A 21,453-nucleotide genomic window follows, 5' to 3' on the forward strand; every position below is an offset into this window, starting at 1 on the left:
TCCAAAATGCTGAAGCACCTGTTGTGAATTCGCTCTAAGATGAGTAAACGCATCTCTCCTATTTTATGTACATTTTCAACCTGTTGAGCACACAATTGATTTTACTGATAACATATAAGGTCCTAAATAGTCCTTAACGATTTGATTACCACTTATATTCCTGCTTGCCTATTGAGGTACACAGATACTGGTTTTCTTGCTGCCCCAGGTAGACCTAGGTTCTAGAACTCAATGCTTAGTTACAATTGTACTGTACTGTTTGTTCACATAAAGGTACTCTACTATGTTGTTCATAAAGATATTGTATTATATTGTAAAGCATTCTCCCGACACTGTTGTATCTGTCTTCTACACAGGTTGGTGTTGTGTAATGTTACTCCTGTGCAACCTTGCCATTGCTAGATGCCCTACCAAGGTCCTTTCACATTTCTGTGAGCCTGTAATGCAGCTTGCTGATGTGAGTTAGCCTTCCAGGCACGGCTTTTTGTATACAGTGATTAAACAATACCAAATTTAATTGTTCACTTTTTGGGTCAAGTCTACTTGTCTGCAGTTCCTTATCCTTCTCATTTAAGGACAAGTGTTCTTGACAGAGGGTAGGCAGGCTTTTTAATCTCATAGTCCTTACAGTATTAATACAGCATTGTATTGCGGAGGCACAAGGGCAAAAGTAAGTGGTGGAAAGTTAATGTTTTGGACTAAAAAGCACACTGTGTAGAAAATGTGTTGGTCACAGGCACTGCTATTGGTATATCACTGGTAAGTTGATATGACAATCTCCACAGAGGTGTTGCTGTGTGCCCGCTATTTACATGACCAATGCCTCAAGTTCAGTGTAGTCACCCAAGTGACTGCATAACCACTTTGCACAAGAGGTATCGCTATGTGGTTAATTCCGATGGTACCAGAATCAGTCGTGAAGCAGCTTCAGTTTTTCATTTGCAGTAGATGCTTGACAAAGTAACTACTGCATTTCAATGCAACAGCCAGTGTGCTCCTTGCTTTTCTTTCATGCCTTCCTTGAAATCACTCTTCAGTGACCCTTGCTGACAGAAGCAGGGTCATGGCTGTCTTCCCCTCACCGCCAACCCTTCCCCTGTAAGGAAGAAGCCTGCCTGAATTCGACTGGCAGTCAGGCAGCTTTGCTAGCAAAGTGCAGAGCAGCAAAGACTGTGTATCGCTCTCCTGGGTTTGCAAGATACAAATGTTTAGATGTGAATTGAAACAATAGTGTAGAGTTTATATACTATGATTCTTTTTGGCTTTGCACCTTGCACGTTTACTCCAAATGAGTAGGTGAAAGATTTTGAACTTTGGGAAATTGCTGGTGTGGAAGGCTGAACAGCTTCAGATCAAAGCTAAAGAGATATGATTTCTCTGGGTGGTATTAGAGAACACACATTAACGCATTTACTTATAATTGCAAAATTGTGGATGTGAAAAAAATAGGCCTAGAGGGTAGTTAAAAATCCTGCAGCTTGCTTTCAGTCTCTTAACCCTCTAGCCCCCTGTTACTGTGAATCTGCGTGACCACATAAGCCTGGGTCAAAATCAGAACTATTTATGGCACTTTTTCCAGACGTTGAAGGAATCAATCAATCATGGATCAATCATATTTGTTTTAATCGTCGACAGATAAAAACAAGACGTGAAAGCCTGCACATCCGAGGCATTCCAATAAAGTGGAGTCTGCTTCACCTGCTGAGATCTGGATAAACACTTAGCAGTTTCAAGCTGCTGGTTATCTGGCATCTCTTTAGTCCTTTCTCTTCTCATTATCCTTGTTCACATCCGCCGAACTGACTGCTTTATACTCTGGGGGAGGGGAGGGGAGGGGGGGAGCTTCTAACTCTAGCATGAGGGACTTGAAGAAACAGTTTCAGTTCAAGTCAAAAGTTCAATCTTCTGTTTTTGACTACTTCTCCCTTTCAACACTTCTCCGAAGGTCTCCATTCCTCTCCACCGGGAGAGACTTGTTTCACTCCACTGTAACCCAAACTGGGACAACCCTGGGTATTAAAAACTGTCAATGGCCGGCACCCATTCGAGAGCCAGCTGACAACGCGTTAAAATCCGTATTATTATTAGCATTATCAGCGTTTTAGATTAGACTGTGCCAGTACTCCTGATATGACTTGGGGCAGTGTTCCAAATGCAATCAGCATAGCAGCTAAAGGCCCTCCTGATTTTAGATGACTTCTGGTGCATTCACTGATCTCCAAGTGTGACTGGGAGCAAAAGGTTCCAACAGTTCCTGAAAACATAAAGGCCCAAAACCATGAAAGGCCTTATAAGTAGGAAGCAAAATCAATCTTGAATTTAACAGGAAGCCAGTGCAGTGATTTTAGATGTTAACCTTTAATTAAATAGCAGGGCTGAAAGGGAAGACAGTTTTCTTCTTTTGAAATCTGCCGCGTTCAGTGTTACCACCACCCTCTGACTCACCAGCTATGAAATAACGATCTCTCACTGCTTGTTGACTGTGATTCCTGAAACTACCTAATTGTAAACTAGAGAAAAACAGTAAAAGCTTGTTGATCTTCCCTGTTGTGCTTAAGTGCTCTGTCAACTGTGCTGGCTATTGATCCTGGTGATAACAGCTCTCCGCTGGAGTCAGCCCGTTCAACATTGATCTCGTTACATTGGGTATCCTGTCTTGTGAAAAACATAGCTTGTATGCAAGCCAAACAAATGGGTAGTACTTTTGAAATTCGTTTGACTTCTAATGGAATAACATCTGATTAATTCTATGTGATACTCCAATGTGAGTGTTACAAATAAAGACCTTTGTTACTAATTTCCGACAGAGAGAGTGGTTAAGGCGCTTGGGGCTTGGGGAACCACATACCTGATTCATATCAATTGAATGTGTGTTTCTCAAGATCTCTTGGTAATTCCAAGAACTTGATTATAAAGCTATGGTACAAGAGCATTTAGTTCCTTCTCTTTGAAACTTTACTTCCACTTTCTATTCAGAATGTCAATACATATTTTTGATTTGAATCAATTTTTTTTTTTTATTATTTGGCAGTTCAGTTTTTTAGTTTTATATTTTTGGAAAGTACCCTGGGATACTTGTAAATACACAATAGAAATGTAAAATGGTACAGTGGTCTGAGGGAGCCCCCACAAAAAGATAAAGTATTGCAAAATGTATCCTCCAGTTTTTTTTGTCTAAATGGAAGCACTGGTCTTGTAAAATGATGATGATTTAATAAGATTGGCTTAGGTGCCTGCATACTTCCGTTCTATTTGCATATTTTTTAGTTTATATGCGCACCATTTCAATAAACATGCTCGTCATATGCTGGCGAGTGTGTGATCTCTGGTTACACATCCATTGCCCAATCCCTACAGGCTCTGAGTTGATGAGGTTGGCAGGACTCCTGCTGTCCCACAGATCTCATCCGGGAAAACCCCCAAGGGACTGGGATACAAGCCTCGATCTGGCTTGTTAGGGCTGCTTTTCAAAGTTGTCTCAAAGTCATTCTGACTTCCAAGAAACTCAAATTCACAAGTAAAACCAGGAAATGAGCTTCCATATTTTAGATGTAGGTGCTCAGCCAGTTGAGTCAGTAGACATTGAGAAAGACTTTTAGTCGAAACATCTGGTTGCCTTTCTAAATTTAGCACCAGCAAACGGTTTACAGTTATCGAAGAAAGTTATTTTCATTTTATTTTAATTTAAAAAAAATACAATTTTTATAACAAAATCTTTCTTCTTGGAGGCTCCACTATTCAACAATCCATAGGACTAAATCTGGCATATTTTAGGGGACGTCCTGTCTAACATAATATCCGAGATGAATAGGTGTGTTTGCATAACATGCAGCCTCTCTTACAGGATTTTGGCTGAGGTTGATAGATTGTGCTCCACCTTTGTGGTAGTGAGTGTGTTTGTATGGGGCTGGGGGTGCGTGCTGGGTACATCTGGCACATACTCATTTTCAGGGAGGGTTTGGGCTGCTCTGCTCCCCAGCAGCTGGAGATAGCATGGTCCTCAGGCAACCTGTAACCTACATGCAATGCAACGGCTTCAATCATTGTTTGGACGACTTTCTTCTTTTGAAGAGCTTTTGATTCCTAACCATTGAAATAGTTAATTTAAAGTATGACCAGTTCAGTTTTCCTAATTTTTAGCTAATTTTTTGTATTGTTTTTTAGGATTTTTGCTTATTTTATTGGTGGAAAAGCAGTTTTGCTCTAGTCCAGCAAGTCCTGGATTTCAGAGCTCCCCTGGTTTAGGTATAATAAAACAGTTTCTGGAAACCGAGCACTGCTAAATCTGCACTGAACTGATCACAGAGCATGAATAAGTCCCATCTGAGTCTGTAGGGTTAGGGTTAGGAGTTGTTCACGCGGCTGTATGGGAATAACCATTTGTTTAACAGTTCAAACTGCTAGTTCCTGTTCATTTTAAATAATTAAACCCAAGTGCAGTACTAGTGTGAAGTTCTAGCTACATTCTATTTTAGAATACGTCCCCTCTGTACAGTGCTTTATAGATGCAAGTTCATATTTTGCTAGGGGACCAAAATAAATGATAAAAGTATCATGCCTTTGAGGTTGTCTTGAGCAAAAAGGGGTGGGGGGGCTTCAGTGGTTTTAGAAATAGCTTGTGATACTCTATGGCTGATCCAGTGTCCTTAGCTGTTGACTATGAGATCAGAGCTGCACTCAGATGAGACTCTCTGTCACTGATGTTTAACGAGTCTCTCTCTTAACTTTGTAAAGTACACTTTACTAAACTTCTGGCTAGTTTATATATTTCGTTTGAAGTCAAAACTCACAGGGCCCAATTACTTTGTAGATTTTGCTCCAGTGCAAAACATTTGAGAAATTAATTAAAAAGACAAAGTTTTAATGATTCTAAACTATACTGAACAAAAATATAAACACAACATGTAACAATTTCAAAGATTTTACTGAGTTACAGTTCATATAAGGAAATCAGTCAGTTGAAATAAATTCATTAGGCCCTAATCTATGGATTTCACATGACTGGGAATACAGATATGCATCTGTTGGTCACAGATACCTTAAAAAAAGTAGGAGCGTGGATCAGTAAACCAGGCAGTATCTGGTGTGACCACCGTTTGCCTCATGCAGAGTTGATGAGGCTGTTGATTGAAGCCTGTGGAATGTTGTCCCACTCTTCAATGGCTGTGCGAAGTTGCTGGATATTGGCGGGAACTGGAACACGCTGTCATACACGTTGACCCAGAGCATTCCAAACATGCTCAATGGGTGACATGTCTGGTGAGTATGCAGGCCATGGAAGAGCTGGGACATTTTCAGCTTCCAGGAATTGTGTATAGATCCTTGCGACATGGGGCCGTGCATCATCACGCTGAAACATGAGGTGATGACGGCAGAATAATGGCACGACAATGGGCCTCAGGATCTCGTCATGGTATCTCTGTGCATTCAAATTGGCATCAATAAAATGCAATTGTGTTCATTGTCCGTAGCTTATGCCTGCCCATACCATAACCCCACCGCCACCATGGGGCACTCTGTTCACAACGTTGACATCAGCAAACTGCTTGCCCACACGATGCCATACACGCTGTCTGCCGTCTACCTGGTACAGTTGAAACTGGGATTCATCCGTGAAGAGCACACTTCTCCAGCGTGCCAGTGGCCATCAAAGGTGAGCATTTGCCCACTGAGGTCGGTTACGATGCCGAACTGCAGTAAGGTCAAGAATCTGGTGAGGACGACAAGCACGCAGATGAGCTTCCCTGAGACAGTTTCTGACAGTTTGTGCAGAAATTCTTCGGTTGTGCAAACCCACAGTTTCATCAGCTGTCCGGGTGGCTGGTCTCAGACGATCCCGCAGGTGAAGAAGCCAGATGTTGCGGTCCTGGGCTGGCGTGGTTACACATAGTCTGCGGTTGTGAGGCTGGTTGGAAGTATGCCAGATTCTCTAAAATGACATTGGAGGCAGCTTGTGGTAGAGAAATGAACATTCAATTCTCTGGCAACAGCTCTGGTGGACATTCCTGCAGTCAGCATGTCAATTACATGCCAATTAACATCTGTGGCATTGTGTTGTGTGACAAAACTACACATTTTAGAGTGGCCTTTTATTGTCCCCAGCACAAGGTGCACCTGTATAATGATCATGCTGGTTAATCAGCTTGATATACCGTACCTGTCAGGTGGATGCTCACTCCAACAAATGTAAACAAATTTGTGCACAAAATTTGAGAGAAATAAGCTTTTTGTACGTATGGAACATTTCTGGGATCTTTTATTTCAGCTCATGAAACATGAGACCAACACTTTACATGTTGCGTTTATATATTTGTTCAGTGTAGAACATCTTATATTTTGGTCGCCTGAAGTCATTTTATGTTCTTGTTTTTTCTTGGACTTCCTTTTGTATAAAACAAATCTTTAAGTGGGAACGTTTAGAGAAATGCGACTGGTGTAAAGTGAAGTGCAAACAACACTCCGTAATCATACAATATCTCACTCCACTTTTGAAATCTAGATTTGAACACCTTTTATCTTTTATTGTTGCTGTCTTTATAATCATATTTTTTTTTCCATGCCTAGATTTGACTGTTGATTTGTAATTGGTCTGTGTTCTGTTAATTTTTTATTTTGGATATAGTATCTATTCATTTTCTGTAACATGGTTTACAGAATATATAATTAATATATTTCACTTGTTTGCCTGGTAGCATTATTGTATTCAGTTATTGTAAATGAAACATCGGTATCAATGGGCACCCTCCTGGACTAATACACACAAATAAGTAGATAAATAAATAAATAACTGTTGGAAAGCCATGCCTATAAGAGAATGCCAAATGTTAAAATGTGGCAATGAGTGACAACTCCCAGAGTCCTCTGGTACATACAGATCATTATAACATTCACTCCAGTAAAATATCTCGTTAGCAGCAAATATCTTATGCAAAATTTCAAGGGTAAATCTACAATATAAAAGTGCAAGATGACAGCTAATCAATGATCTCTCACTTGCTGACAATTTCTTTTTTCTTTTTTTTTTCCTGACTCTGATTATCATCTCGATGCAAATGGAATCATTTTCACAATCTGCTTCGAGTGGCACGTGGTAGAGGGCAGCATGCCCCTGCTGCCCGCTTTTCATTATTGTTTAATTATCTGTGCCGTGTCATTTGAATAATGTGTTTTTGTGTCGCCTCAAGGCTCAGAGACGGCTGGCTGAAGTGTGCAGTCCTCTGCAGAGAGATCTGATTTTGCCACCACTTGTCTAATTTGAAAGCAGCCTTCCTGGTTAAAAAAAAAAAAAAAAGAATTAGTTAAAATAAGAATCCCTTATCCCCTGGACAACCCTTGCTCTGAACATACAGAGGAGCTAGGATTATGTTATTTCCTCTGAGACTTGTTTACTGGCACATATTTCTGTCAGACATGGAATCATATGGATACATATGCATGCAGACATGGATACCATTTTTATAAAGCGCTCAGTCCTGGGTCAGATGGGTGAAGGAAGGTTTACAGGTAGTCCTCAAGGTCTACACATTGTCCCTAGAGCCTTTTAACTTTTTTTTTTTAATAGCCCGCACACGTCACACATTAAGTTGCGGGGAGGGGACACAATGCAGAAAGCCCTGGATTACATTGTGTTATTTAGGGATCTTTGTAAATTAGGTAACGCTTGACTGTCTTATAGAACTAACAAGGAATCATATTGTATATCACCACAGTTACTGTAGACTGAAGTATTTGTTGTAGTTGCTTGTGTCATGCTTCAATTTGGTAAAATCTAAGGACAGTTTAAATATGTTTTTCTTATTTTTTTAACATGTATTTTATTAATAATCTTCACACCAGTGTTTTTAAATACTGATGCCCCTTTTAACTCAATATTGATACTTACTAATGTTTTTACCAAGATCTAAGGTGGTGATATTAAGATACACCCAGTGGCACTGGAACTAATTTTAAAGTGTGGGTGCAGAAAGCATTTAACAAAACTGTAACCCCTGTATATAATGGAAGCCCTGTAATGCCGGGGGCTGCTACTGCACCCCCAGCACCCCTAGTTCCAGCGCCCTTGGATACACCACAATTTTAGATCATGAAACAAAGACTATGTGCTCTTTTTTTTAGGAGTACTGTACTTGCTGCTTGTTGTAATGCAAGCCACTGATAAAAGTGACAGCTTTGATAAACTTGCAATGCAGAATTGCTAAAACGAATGTTGCATTAAGAGCACTCCTTTGTAATAATATAGAGTATAGAAACTGATTTAGTTTTGTGGAGCCAATAGATCTGCAACTCAGGATTGTCAGGTAAACCTTACAGGAAATGGCATTGATATGATATGTTGAAATGTGCTGCTGCGCATTGAAAAATATAAAGCCTACTGCATTTTTCAGCATACATGTGCTGAAGAATAAGTTGCTTGTGACAGCTGAAAACCTAATAGGTATAAAATATATTGGACATATTGACTGAAAGGAACAGTTTGCTAGCAACACAATATATACATCAGCTTACTATTTGCAGTTTATGGTATACACAAGCTTATGAATAAAAAAAAAAAAAAAAAAAAAACAAAAAAAAAACCTCTGACTGAAATGTATGCAATCTGTATCTGATGCAATTTCTTGAAAAGTTAAATATTTAAGTAATTTCTTTTCATTGAGCCCAGTACTCAAGAGCAGTCGACTGTTAGATTTTACTGCCAGGGGAAAGCTAAACAGTGAGATTTATGATGCATACCGTACATTATTCAGTATGTGTATGATCAGTTGGATATTTAAAATGGAACAAAATCCATCAAAGAAACTATTCTCTATTATTAATGCAGATATTAATAACAATACCACGCCGAGCTTGTCATTGCCCTTCAAGTTCAAGGTATATAAAGCACATGGTAATGGCATGTGTCAGGGTAAGAAGAATATGACTGTTAATAAAAAAATAAAATAAATAGAGACACCTGATTGACTTCAGGTTAGAGATTGGATCCTATCTTATTTTATTCTTAATTTCTGATTATGGAAATGGCTTGATTATTCTCCCAGTGCATGGATCATAGGTGTAACTTCTGCCTCCTCACACTTCCCTGGAGCAAGCCTGTCCTGGAGGGAACACCGTTTCTATTCGGGGAGGAGAGAGCAGTTCCGTCTCCACACCCTTCTAATCTTGACCTTTCTTTTGAGACTACCTGCAGACGTGGTTATGAGCAATTCACACGCTCTAATAAGTGCCTGATGAAATAATGCTGATTTGAGTGTTTAACATGACGAAGTGCTATCATCATAGGAAATCAATATGAATCAAATAGGACATGGTATTACATTGCACTACAGCTGAACTACTGACACTTGCACTGTGTTTTCCTGATTCCTGCTAGCTCTCAGTCTCCTCTCTTGCTTCTCTCTTGCACAGGTCTGGTGAAGTTGGGGGTCCACTGTGTAACGTGTCAAAAGGTCGCAATAAAGATTGTCAACCGGGAGAAGCTGAGTGAGTCAGTTCTAATGAAGGTAAGCGTCTGGCGATATCCTCTCGTTCACTCAGAGGGTTGATGGCGTGAGATAGGACTAGCCTCACTGTGGCAGCCCCTTCTCTGTGCATGCTGTGGATCCCTTTCAGCACACCTTGATAAAGTAATGCAGTGCATTTCAGAGTTACCTGTAGCAGCCTCACTCATATCTGCACAGTATGTTTTATACCTTCCTAAAGGAGTTATAATTCCATAAATCAAACCTATTGCACACTTCCATTAATTACAGTGTATGTAGTGCGGGTCTCACATGGGCAGTTTTGAAAGAAGATATTGTCAATATCTTTTCTGTCATTAACCAACCAGATTCACCTAGATGTGCTTAAAAAAGTGAATTGTGTTCGTTGGAAGTTCATTGCAATTCAAGACCTATGTTATCCCCTTGAAATAAATTATTGGTACAGATAAGTACACACAGAGAGCCTGGGTGTGGGGATTTGTTGCCCATGTAACCCTCAACGTTTAATGTTACCAGTCTTGCCAGCTTCATTGCAGAAGCCCATTTTGGGGGTAAAATAAATAAACACGATGCCATTCTGCATTGGTAGTGAATGGATGATATTTAGTGGATTTGATCTATCATAGATTCCAAGGTAAAGCCAAGTAGATACATGTTACATCAGGTACTTTATATTCTTATGCATGTATTTTGAAGATGTAAATATATTTAATATTTAGAAAGCAAAAGTTTTTCTTTAAAGGAAATGGAAACTTAGGCTCATTTGTTGCATTCAGAAATGTGCATGTGCTTCATTGGCTCCCAGTTACTCAGACTGACTATTCTCCTCCATGGTCCTTATTTGTTCAGTCCCGGTCATGCACTATGTACTAAATAACCATCTTCGTTTTGTTGAGGTTTTGTTGGGCCTGCTGGTTTAACAAGTTAGACCTGTCATTCGTCTTTGTCAGGGCACAATCATAACGCTTGAACTTATTAGTCAGTTTTGCTGATTTTAAAAAGTTACATGCTGCAGTGCTCAGAAAAATGTCAAGCCTGACATTTCTTTCAGCATGCATTTACTGAAAAATAAGTTGTTTAGACAGCTGAAACCGCAATGCGTATCAAACATATTACCTGAGAGCAGTGTATCTCTGGCAATGCAGCTTCAGTACATCACTTTGCCATTTACAATGTATGGTGTACACAGGGTTATGACTAAAAAGCTGACTACTGTGATTTATAAAACTGCATCTGAAATGAATGTTTTGATATTTAATGTTTATTTAAACCCTTTCATTTCATACAGTGCCTATAGGAAGTATTCACCCCCCTTGGATGTTTTCACAGTTTGTTGTGTTAAAACTTGAAATCTTGATGCATTTAGATGGTATTTTTTTTCTTTGATTTACACAACCTATTCAACACTTTCAATGTGTTAAAAAATGGGGGGGGGGGGGGGGGGGGGGGGTCCCACAGTTGGGTAGTACATTCAAAGCAAAGATACTATTATGAAGACCAGGGAGCTTTCAAAACAACTCCAGGATACAGTTGTGGAAAGGCACAGATCAGGGGAGGGGTATAAAAAGATTTCAAAGGCATTGAAAATCCCTTGGAGCATAGTCAAGTCGATCATTAAGAAGTGGAAAGTATACGGCATCACCAAGAATCAGCTTAGAGCAGGCCGTCCTCCCAAACTGAGGAGCTGGGTAAGAAGGGCATTGGTCAGAGAAGCCACCAAGAGGCCAGTGACAACTCTGAAAGACCTACAGCCTTCCATGGCTGATTGAGAATCTATGGCAAGACTTTAAGATTGCTGTCCACCAATGATCCCCATCCAACTTGACAGAGCTTGAACAATTTTGCCAAGAAGAATGGGCAAATATTGCACGATCCAGATGTGCAAACCTGGTAGAGACTTACCCCAAAAGACTCACAGCTGTAATTGCTGCCAAAGGTGGTTCTACCAAGTATTGACTCAGACTTATCTAACTAAGAGATTTCAGTTTTTTTTACAATACAGATTCTTTTGCCTATTCAAAATGTTGAGTAGGTTGTGTAAATCAAAGGGAAAAAGAAATCCCATTTAAATGCATCAAGATTTCAGCTTGTAACACAATTAACTGTAAAAACGTCCAAGGGGGGTGAATACTTCCTATAGGCACTGTACATTAAAGTGCTTTATATGAAAAAAAACTTTTAATGCGTTCAGTGGTAATTATAATAGATTTATTATGCAGTTGCCTCTCTTATATAATACAGGTTTATAGGATAGCGCAAGTCTGTGTGGGAATGAATGGATGAGGCTCAAATCTGAGGTCTGTTTACACGCTGCAAGTGCAGAAATTACCCAGACACACAGACGCTTGCAGTCCGATAACTCTTTCATATATAAGTTAAAAGTCCAGCTGTATTTGTTTTTATTTTTTATAATTACTAACCTTTATTTAGTCTGTTGTTATTTTCAATAAAAAAGGGAAAAGGTTGATGAAGAGAATACTGTTAAATGATTGAGGTAGGTGGCTGTTTGTGATGTCACCGTTTTAAATTTGCTATGGAATAGAATTCTGATTCTTTAAAGCAAGTGACATCACGTTAAAAGCACGGCAAAAACTGAAAGTGGCATGGTTAATGTCATGAATAGGGTTTCTCCGTGAATTGTCGTGGAATACAGAAGGTGAAACAAGCGCTCTGATTTGGCTGAAAGATCATGAGCAGTCTATAATATTAATTACATTGAAACCTGAATTAAATGCTGCTTATGTGAAAGGGAGATATATAATCTATACATTATTTTCCAATTCTTTTCTTTATAGAAAATCAGTTTTCTCAAGGTTTTCACTTGGCAGAATTCTGATTCAAAAATGGATGCTCTTGTTGTAACTGGTATGAATATAGTATGTTGTTGCACTGCATCTTTGTAATTTGTTCAAATTTATTTATTTATTTTTTTTTTACTATTTTTCTGTTAATCTTTTTCTCTGCTTGCAATGCGATTTAGGATTAAGCCTGTACACTTATCCTTTACATGTGTGATACTGATAAGAAATGTATTTTGTACTTCTGTTTGTTTAAACAAAGGTGCAGAGCGGCTTATTTCTGTAAACCTATTTGAATTTCAAAAATAGACTGATTTTCAGAAGAATCATAGGAAAGGTAAATCCATCATGGTGCATATTGTAAATCCAAAGCTAATGGAGAGATTAAGCTGGAAATCTTTCAGAAATGTATGTGTCATGATGCACTCTGCATGTATCAAAAGTGCATAAAGTACTGTATCCAGGAATAGCTGAAACCTTTAACGTAGCCAATTAAGGCTGCTTTAAAATTGTGAATATAATTATGCAAAGAGGATTTATTGGCGTGTTGGAAAATATGTTTTTGAGATGCTGAAATGGTTTAATGCCTGTTACCACATTCCTCATCTGCGTTCAACCACTATTCTTTTCAATATCTGACCAAAACTTCTACTACTCTGGATCTGTTTACTACATTCTTAATAGAAGTACCACGAATGCAGCTGTAGGTTCTCATTGTAGTCTGCAAACTCTGTTAGCTTAAGGAGTTTCTTTTACTGCATGTGGTTTCAGAAAGGACATTGCAATTACTTTACAGCAGTGATTGATTAAAGGAGAGCTAAAGCCCCCACCACACACCCTTCATTATGCTGAGAAGCTTTTAGTTCTTCACTTGTTTAGAGCACTCATTCAAAAAATGGGAACCCTTGTATGCTGATCCTGTCTGTCTGTCTGTCTGTCACACTAAATGGTGAACACAAGGACTGCTTTCATTTTGCACTAACCTGTATGTCACTTGGTCTGATTGCAGCCATTGGAGTGAGTTTAATCTGCAACACGTGAAACGATCAGCTGCTTTTCATCTATGCCATTGTCATTGAAATATCTGCATATTCCAAATCCAGTCTAAAACTACAAGCAAAGAACTGAAAGATTTTCAGCAACATTTATAGTGGGGAGGGATGATGCTGCTAATGCAAATACGTAAGAACATCGATGTTAAGCCCTTGGTTGGCAAGACATTGCAATGTAATTACAAGAGGCAGCCAGTGCTCTCTTTTCAGCAGTGATTGATTAAGCCTGTTTGTTTGAGCTGCTGTGGTGTGCTCAGTGTAACGGTGTGGGTGCCTGGAAATGGGTGTACTCAGTTACTTCATTTTGTTTTCTAGAGACCAGCTGGGATTTCTTCAGCAACCACAGGTTAAGAACCTCTGCCATAGGCTGTCCTCTTAATTGTAACAAAAACTGACACAGTCCCCATGTTGATATAACTGTGTGGGCAAAAGAGATTAGAGAAGCGATCGAGGGGTTTGACTAATGATCTCTCAATGTGGCACTGGATTGATGAAACTGACAACAAGCTGTGTCTTAAAAGGCTGTGTGGGTGTAGCCGCAATTGGGCTTCTAGTTCATGTTTTAGAGAAGATTCAAATAACAGGAGCAATGCTTTTGCATGAGGTCAGGTGTATAGAGTAGTACAGTAATTGCTACTGCTTTATTTTCAGTGCCAGCAGTTCTGTAGGTCTTACGATTGTGCTAACATGGTACTATGACTGTACAGTACAGGACTGGTATAGCGCTATGCAGAGCATGCAGATTTTTAGCCTTTTCAAACAGTGCAAATTCAGATGAATGTTAAGCATGACTGCTTGTAAAGTTGTATAATTTATATAGGGGGGCAGTATTAACGGGACAAAGATGTAGGAATTGTATGAAATTAATATTTTATTCTCTGTACAGGTCAATAGTCCTAGTCAGTCCATTGCATATATCGCTGGTTAGAAGTACTTTCAATTAAAATCTTTGTAAGGTGCTGCTTCTCAATTCTTGTTGAGGGCCATAGACATTGATAACACAGGCTACATTAGCCATGCTCTGTAGTGAACACCTGCGTTTGTACTGTTGGCACTAAATGGCACTTGAATGGCACTTGAATGGCGCATTGATTATGACTGGCAGTTAGAACTGAAGAGCAGCTTCTGAACAATGGCCACCTTAAAACAGGCACAGGAAAAAAAAGATAGAGATGAGTGAGTCCAACAACGGACCATACAGAATGATTACAACTATCATGGAAAGATAAAGGGGCAGTAAAAAAAATTGTAATGTTAAGGTAGTTACTCTTTCAGAGAAATGCAGACCCAGTAACTATGCAGTAGTGGTGCGTGCTACAGAATAGATGCTATAACTAAACAATTACACCATGCCTTTCATGTTCAGAATACAAAAAAAGGATAATAGTGCAGGGGTGGCCGTAAAACTGTCAATGCATTGCAGTTTGATCCATTCCAAGCTTTTCTGAGTTGAATAAGACACACCTGTTTGTTAACTATCCACTGTGGCTAATCAGACTAATTTTTAAACCTGGAAAGAGGGAAACTGATGTGCGATAGGGGTCTTATTTCCATCCCCGGTACTGCATTTGTTTGGTCCTGTTGTCAGTCTAAATCACAGGATAGCCTGGGAGGCATTCAAAATAAAGAAACTATTATGCAGCATAGCTGCATGTGTGATCTAAATACGGTCTCCCAGGGGCTCTATAATTATTTAATGGTTCCAATTGCTTCTCATTTTCCACATAGACCCTTTTTAATGCCAGTGTAGTTGTCAGTAAAACCCTGTGGGGCGCTTTATTTACTGTCTCAACAATTAGGTTGCATCCAGCAGTTTTTTTGTAATTACATGGTATCCTCTACCATACAATCCCATAATTATTGTAGGTTCTCCAGGCCATAATCTGATAAAGGCCAGTTATCTGATCCTGATGTGTGTGTGTGTGTGTGTGTGTGTGTTTTATTGGTTAATTTTGCTTGCAATGGTACCAGATGGGCCCAGCTTGAAATAAAAATAACTTATTTTAGACCACAGTTTAAATTGAATGGACAAGCCAGCATGTGCCAGATTTTTAATAAAGTTTTTTTTTTTTAATGAAATGTGTGGGCCAGAGAGGTTACAGACTGCTGAATTCAGTCAGGATTTTCAGAATTGTATTGCTAGCAAATTGGACTGTTCAGGCCTTTTTATACCACATCGAATGCGAGTATATATCCTGTTTTAATGAAACCACTTTTTCATCCTGCTGTAGGTCACTGATTCCATGGTTATAAACATGTAACACCTAAAACGTGCTGATTCCAGTTTTGCCTCAAGCCTGTAAGTTAGAGACTGCGTTGAAATGCAAAATATATACTGTTGATTCTAGTTTTCCATTTGTGTTAAAACAATGTACGTACATTGGATTATTTACTTTTAAACTGTTACAAGGTCATCCACTGGTTTGTAGTTTAATTAATGCTGAATTTATAACAGTATTCTTGAGCCCCCCTCCCCACACAGTTGTATTATTAGCAGTAATATTAACCACTATAACTATTTAACCTTATTTTAACCTTATTCCTTATTTGACTGGAGCTCTTTGGTCCGTCCCTGCATAGTGGTAGCTGACATTTGTTTACACCTCAACCCTGCAGAGGCAAGATATCATGGACAACTGTGAAATCCCAGCTCAAGCAACAAAGCATCCCAACTGAAAAGATAGGTGATGGATTGCTAAATTAGGGGAAAAAAAATACTTTGACACACAGTAAGTTAAGTTAACAAGATATTATGTAGTGTAAAAACATGGGACATCATCATCTTTTGGTTTTCAAACCATTTCCACTGTTTGTTCTAATGAATCTGCTGCTATTGAAAGACTTTTTTTAGATTTCTCCATTGGATGGCATCTAATTACCTCTTGTGTAACCCTACAATGTTTAAGCTATAGACCCTACCTAGTCGACAGCCTCCCTTACTGGGATTTCTCACCCTCCAAGCGGTTCCAAAATCCTGTTCTGAATTTGTTCTCTTTTTTTTTCATTCCCCGTCGATGCCTATGGCTCTACCCTCTGTTCCAAGATCAAAGACTTGATTTTTTTGCCTCCATTTTTTCGGTTGACGTTATCCTCAACACCATTAAGGATTTAGTAATTTATTTATTTATTTTCAGTTTGAAATCTGCAATTATTTTTTCTCGTTTTCTCCCCAATTTGGCAAATCATTTTTTGTATTTCAACCCGGCTCACCGCTGCCACCCCTGCGCTGACTCGGGAGAGACTAAGACGGACACACATCCTCCAAAACGTGTGCCGTCAGCAGCGCGCTTCTTTTAGTACACTTTTCCATTGTCTATGAACTTGTTCGCTTGACTTTCAGCTCTATACCTTCTCCAGTACAGTATTATCTTTGTTGTAACGCAAAGCTAACATGTGAATTCACCACGCTGGTCCGGTCTTTCACCTGCAGACTTGAATGAGGATTACTTCCTTAGCGGGTATGACTGGTTGTTTCAGCTTATTTTTCCGCAACACAAAACCAGCACACAGTTTGATACAATTCAGCAAAATTGGCAGTATCTGCTTTTGTGAAGAGTGTACATACTTGTTCTTCTTACCTTTTTAAATAACATTTTCTGAATGCAAATACTACTATATATAATAATATTAAAATGGATGTTTTCAATTGTATTTGAAGGCTTTTGAGAAAAATCAACACACTTTTTTTTTGACTAATACTGTTCTCAAAGCATCCGTAAATTGTTGTTTGAATAGGAATCGTTTGCTGATTGCACCTCTAGTGCTCAACTCAGACATTCTAGCAGTGATTTTAGCCCGTGCTATTGTCCCTCACCTTTCATGATCACTGAATTCACAATAACCCATTTGTTTTTTATTATAAAGTAGTCTGAACCACAGACCACAATTTCTGAACTGATTGCAAACCACTGATCCTAAAACGTCTGTTTTGGATTGATCCTGGTGGTAGAAACCCATTTGTAAAAGTTGTACTGTAAACCCGACTTCCGAACGTTTCTGTGAGTCTTTGTGTGCATGAAGGCCTGTGTGTTTGGTCTGTGACTCCAGCGAGAATGCGAGGATGCTGAATGAGGTCATTACGGTTACATTTTTAAACACATCTTGCCTGTAGCAATGTAAGAAACCTAATTAAATCCGGCCTCAATAAACATATAAATGAATTTCACAGACAGAAATGTAGTGCTGAGCCTTGTATCTGAAATATATATGTATGGTAAGCCCAAATTAATGTATTTGTATCAAACATAAGGGAGGGTACTGTATGCCAGAAAGAGATAACAAAATGTAATAATTTAACTGACCAAATAATAAAAAAAAAACATCCTACTGCAAAACCAGTTTTTTTCAGAGGGTAATAAACCAGTTTAAACTGGAAAGAAATGGTTGCATGTGCAGCTAAATTATTGTATTTATTTGGTGGGATACACTATCTATTACCTACAGTATATTATTTATGTGATTGTAATACCATGCTATATGATTACAAATGAAAGAATATCCAAATACATTTCTTTGTTTGTCATAGTAGAAAGATGATGGAAGATGGTTTGTTATTCATTAGTAAGTAGAGGTAAAGTGGCCCTAGCGATACTGATATTGTGTTGACAAAGCACAGCTTTTGTTTTTATATTTAGTTGCCAACACAGGGATATTGCTTCTGCTCAAAAGTTTTCAATTGAATTAAATAAAGTGCGTTTGAGGGATTTTAGCTGAATGCGCTCTTTGGCCTCTCTGGAGTGATATTTGAACCGGAGCAATTTCCAACCCTTATTGAAAATGTAATGCTGTGCTCGAGTGTAAAATTGGAAGTGGGACTGAGTTGTGAGGAAGTGAGGGTTATGTACAGTTTCCCTGCTCTTTCCCCTCAGGAGTGTGAAGTCTCTCTCCCAATCTTTCCAGGACCTGTCACAGCCACAGCACCAGTTTATTCAGAGTCCTTCCTTCGAGGATTGAAGCATGTTGAAATGCGCTACCTGGATATATGATTTGAGATTTCGACGGCTTTAATGAATAGGTTAGACCAGCCCTCGAGGTCCCTTCCTGTCTATGACTTTGTTCCAGTGAAGTCCCAAATTAGTAAATTGACTCTTAATCTGTTTAATTAACAATTAAATAATTTAGGCCCTGGTTGGCTTAAATATCTGGACTGGATCTTGAGGGCCAGAGTTGGAAACAACTGGGTAATGCATAGTACAGTTCATTACAGTAGGTAACTACTGTTACTGAAAAAGAGAGTTAGGTTTTATTTTATTTTCTTCAATAGACCCACATTGTGTTTGTTATGCAGAGGGGATGGTTGCCAAGGAAACACAGCCAGAGTTGCCATTACAGGAGAAGCAAATGATATGTCTTTAAATTGAATTACACAAGTGCTGGGTTGTCTTTAAATTACATGAAATTGGCTCTTAAAAAAAAAAAAAAAAAAAAAAAAAAAAAAAAAAAAAAAAAAAAACAGTTGCTAATGCGCCTCCCGTTTGTATAACAGGGTTGGAAATAAGATTCTGTTTGCACAGCAGTTTGATCCATTCCTAGTTTTACCATGAGTTTAATAAAACACACCTGAGCTTGTTACCTATATGCTGTGGCTAATCAAGCTCATAGTACAACCTGGAATGGGTGAAACTGCTATGCAATAAGAGTCTCATTTCCATCCCTGTATAGCTAACTATCAAGGGGCTATCTAAACATTTAACTTTTATGCCTTTTAAAGCTTTCTGTGTAAAAAATGGTTATTCAATTGATTTTAATGCAGTCAGCATCTTAATAATGAAATGACTTTTCCCTTGCGCTTTACATGATTTTAAAGACCTGTTAAAAATCCCAATGTAATGTTTTGTATATACACTACACCTGCCTATCCGTGCAATGCATTATTCATAACACACAGGGACACTCCATCACAGGTTGTTTCTGTTTACCCTCTGTTCCCTCTCTTCCCATCCCTTTAATTCCCTGTTTAGCGTCTCCTCTCAGCCGTCTGTTGTTCGGCACTCCTGAACAACCTGTCTTCTGGGCTCTCTTCTCACTCTCGCTCTCTGTATTAGAGATGTCCTCTGCTCAGGACTTGAAAGTGAACGTGTTTGAGATCTGCAGCCACCTGGGGGACTTGTCTTGTTGAAATTCATTTAGTAACCGTGCGTGCCTGCTGTGGTTTTACCAGACTCTCTAGGCTTTCTTTCCCCCTCCCTCAGCTTTTCAAAGCCCAGCAGTGGGATGATTATGCTGTATCAGAACAGTTTTAAAGCTGCATGTAATATAATACGTTGGTTTCCATGTATTACATCCATCCAAACTCTTATCCTTTTGTAGAACACAAAAATAGGACCTTATGGTGTAATTGATGAACATTTTTGCGGTCCTTGACAGTCCAGTTTGTTTACCACTTAGCCACTCTTTGATCTTAATAGATATGCTCTTGCTTCAACAGTGGGAGGTTATAATTAAAATCCTGGGAACAACAGTTGTTTATTAAGTAGATCAGTATAAGGAAGCTCATTAGCAATCAAACCAATTTTAATTATTGTAGGAATCCTTAATATCGGCTTGACACATGCTTTAGTTGGTGAATTTTGCATAAGTGAGTAGCATTATTTGCACTTTGCAATAGTGAACTCAAACTGGTTTCCTAGCATAATTAAGTTGTAAAGAGAATAGTGTCCAGCAGATGGGGTTGATGTAAATACTTTTGCTCTTTTTCTGTTGTTACTTTGATATTATCCTTTCATCTTCTTGTTGAGGAATTCAACTGAAAACTGGGGATACATCAAAGAACTGTTACAAGTGGTGGATAGTGGTGACGTCTGATCCAGTTTTTTTTTTACGGTCACCGTGTATCAAATGTAACTCTTTTTTTTTTTTTCTCTGCAGCCCCAGACCGCAAATCAAGTCAACTCATGAGACCCATACAGTATCTGTTTATTGTCTGTTGCAGATCTATAGAGAAACAATGGCGACCAGATAGCTCAGCAGAGCGGCAACGTCGGGTCCCAATTAAAGAGGAACCAATGATTACATTTTTAAAATTAATGAATAAACTGGTTCAAACATTTAAATTGATGGTTCAAACATACATTTTGTTTGTACCCAATAGGAAAATAACCTATGTGATTATGAATTTAAAAAAAATATATATATAGAATATAAAATAAATTACCTTGCACTGTGTGGCTAACGGCAAAAATGCTATGACTATATTTGGCATTTATATTTTTGACAACAGTTAAACATTTTACATTTGGATGTTTAATAGCTTAAACTCTGAACAGTTGGAGTGGGACTGAACACACAAGGCAGTTCTGTCACACAGAATCAGCAGCAGTATGCAGAGATAACATTGGATCCTCTTGGCTCTTAGGCCTTCTGTTCAAACCGCTAAACCAAACTGCAGATTTAGCTGTACTTGTTACAACACTCGCCCAAGGTGACACACAGAGTTAATGGCTGAGCAGGGAATCAAGTTCATTAGCATTTTAAAAAGGTGACATTTGAGGTAAGTGTGCCAGAATGTCAGGTATAGGGTTGTGTAACAAGAAAAAAAACCTTTTCCTCAAATTGCTGACCAAGATATATTGAACAAATGCAATAATTAATGAACAGGGAATGACAGGCACCAAGAAGAGCCCAACTGGAAACAAGAGAGTGGAAATGGAAATAAATGGGCATTTGGGACTTGCAGGGAGTTGTGGCTTTTTCAATTTGAAAACCAAATTCGCTCTGCTGGAAACAATGCAGCCAATGTAGTGAGAATTGGAGGCCAAGAATGTGATTTTTGTATTATGAATGGAACAGTTTGATGTTTGTAGGAGTATTTTAATGAGATTCATTGATTCACTGTACTGTGCGAAGGTGCAATCACTGTAGCGAGAAGTCTAGAAACAGACAGGTGAGAATGATTTGTATTTTGGGAAAATGGATTACTGTACTGGGATGGAATCAGACACAGCACTGGCAGTTGAAATCAAAGATACTCTGATTGAGCGAGGGACAGAAGGCAGTTAGCTGGGGCTGAACGCAGTGTGTGTTTGTGGAATTTGAGACACTAATCTGAAGTGAGTGTATAGGATTCTGAACAGGGAATACTAGCAGTGAATTTCTCGGGAATGAAAAGTAACTCCACTGTTTATTTTA

General features: G+C 38.8%; 1 protein-coding gene across 1 annotated transcript in view; it reads left to right on the forward strand.

Annotated features, from left to right (window-relative positions):
* LOC121329479 (serine/threonine-protein kinase BRSK2-like) overlaps positions 1 to 21,453 on the forward strand; it is a 227,680-nt gene that overhangs the window by 97,314 nt on the left and 108,913 nt on the right. Inside the window, 1 exon segment of the mRNA XM_041275040.1 lies at positions 9,403 to 9,497. Coding sequence (XP_041130974.1) covers positions 9,403 to 9,497 — 95 coding nt within the window.

The sequence above is a fragment of the Polyodon spathula genome, chromosome 17 (assembly GCF_017654505.1).
Source record: "Polyodon spathula isolate WHYD16114869_AA chromosome 17, ASM1765450v1, whole genome shotgun sequence".
NCBI lineage: Eukaryota > Metazoa > Chordata > Actinopteri > Acipenseriformes > Polyodontidae > Polyodon > Polyodon spathula.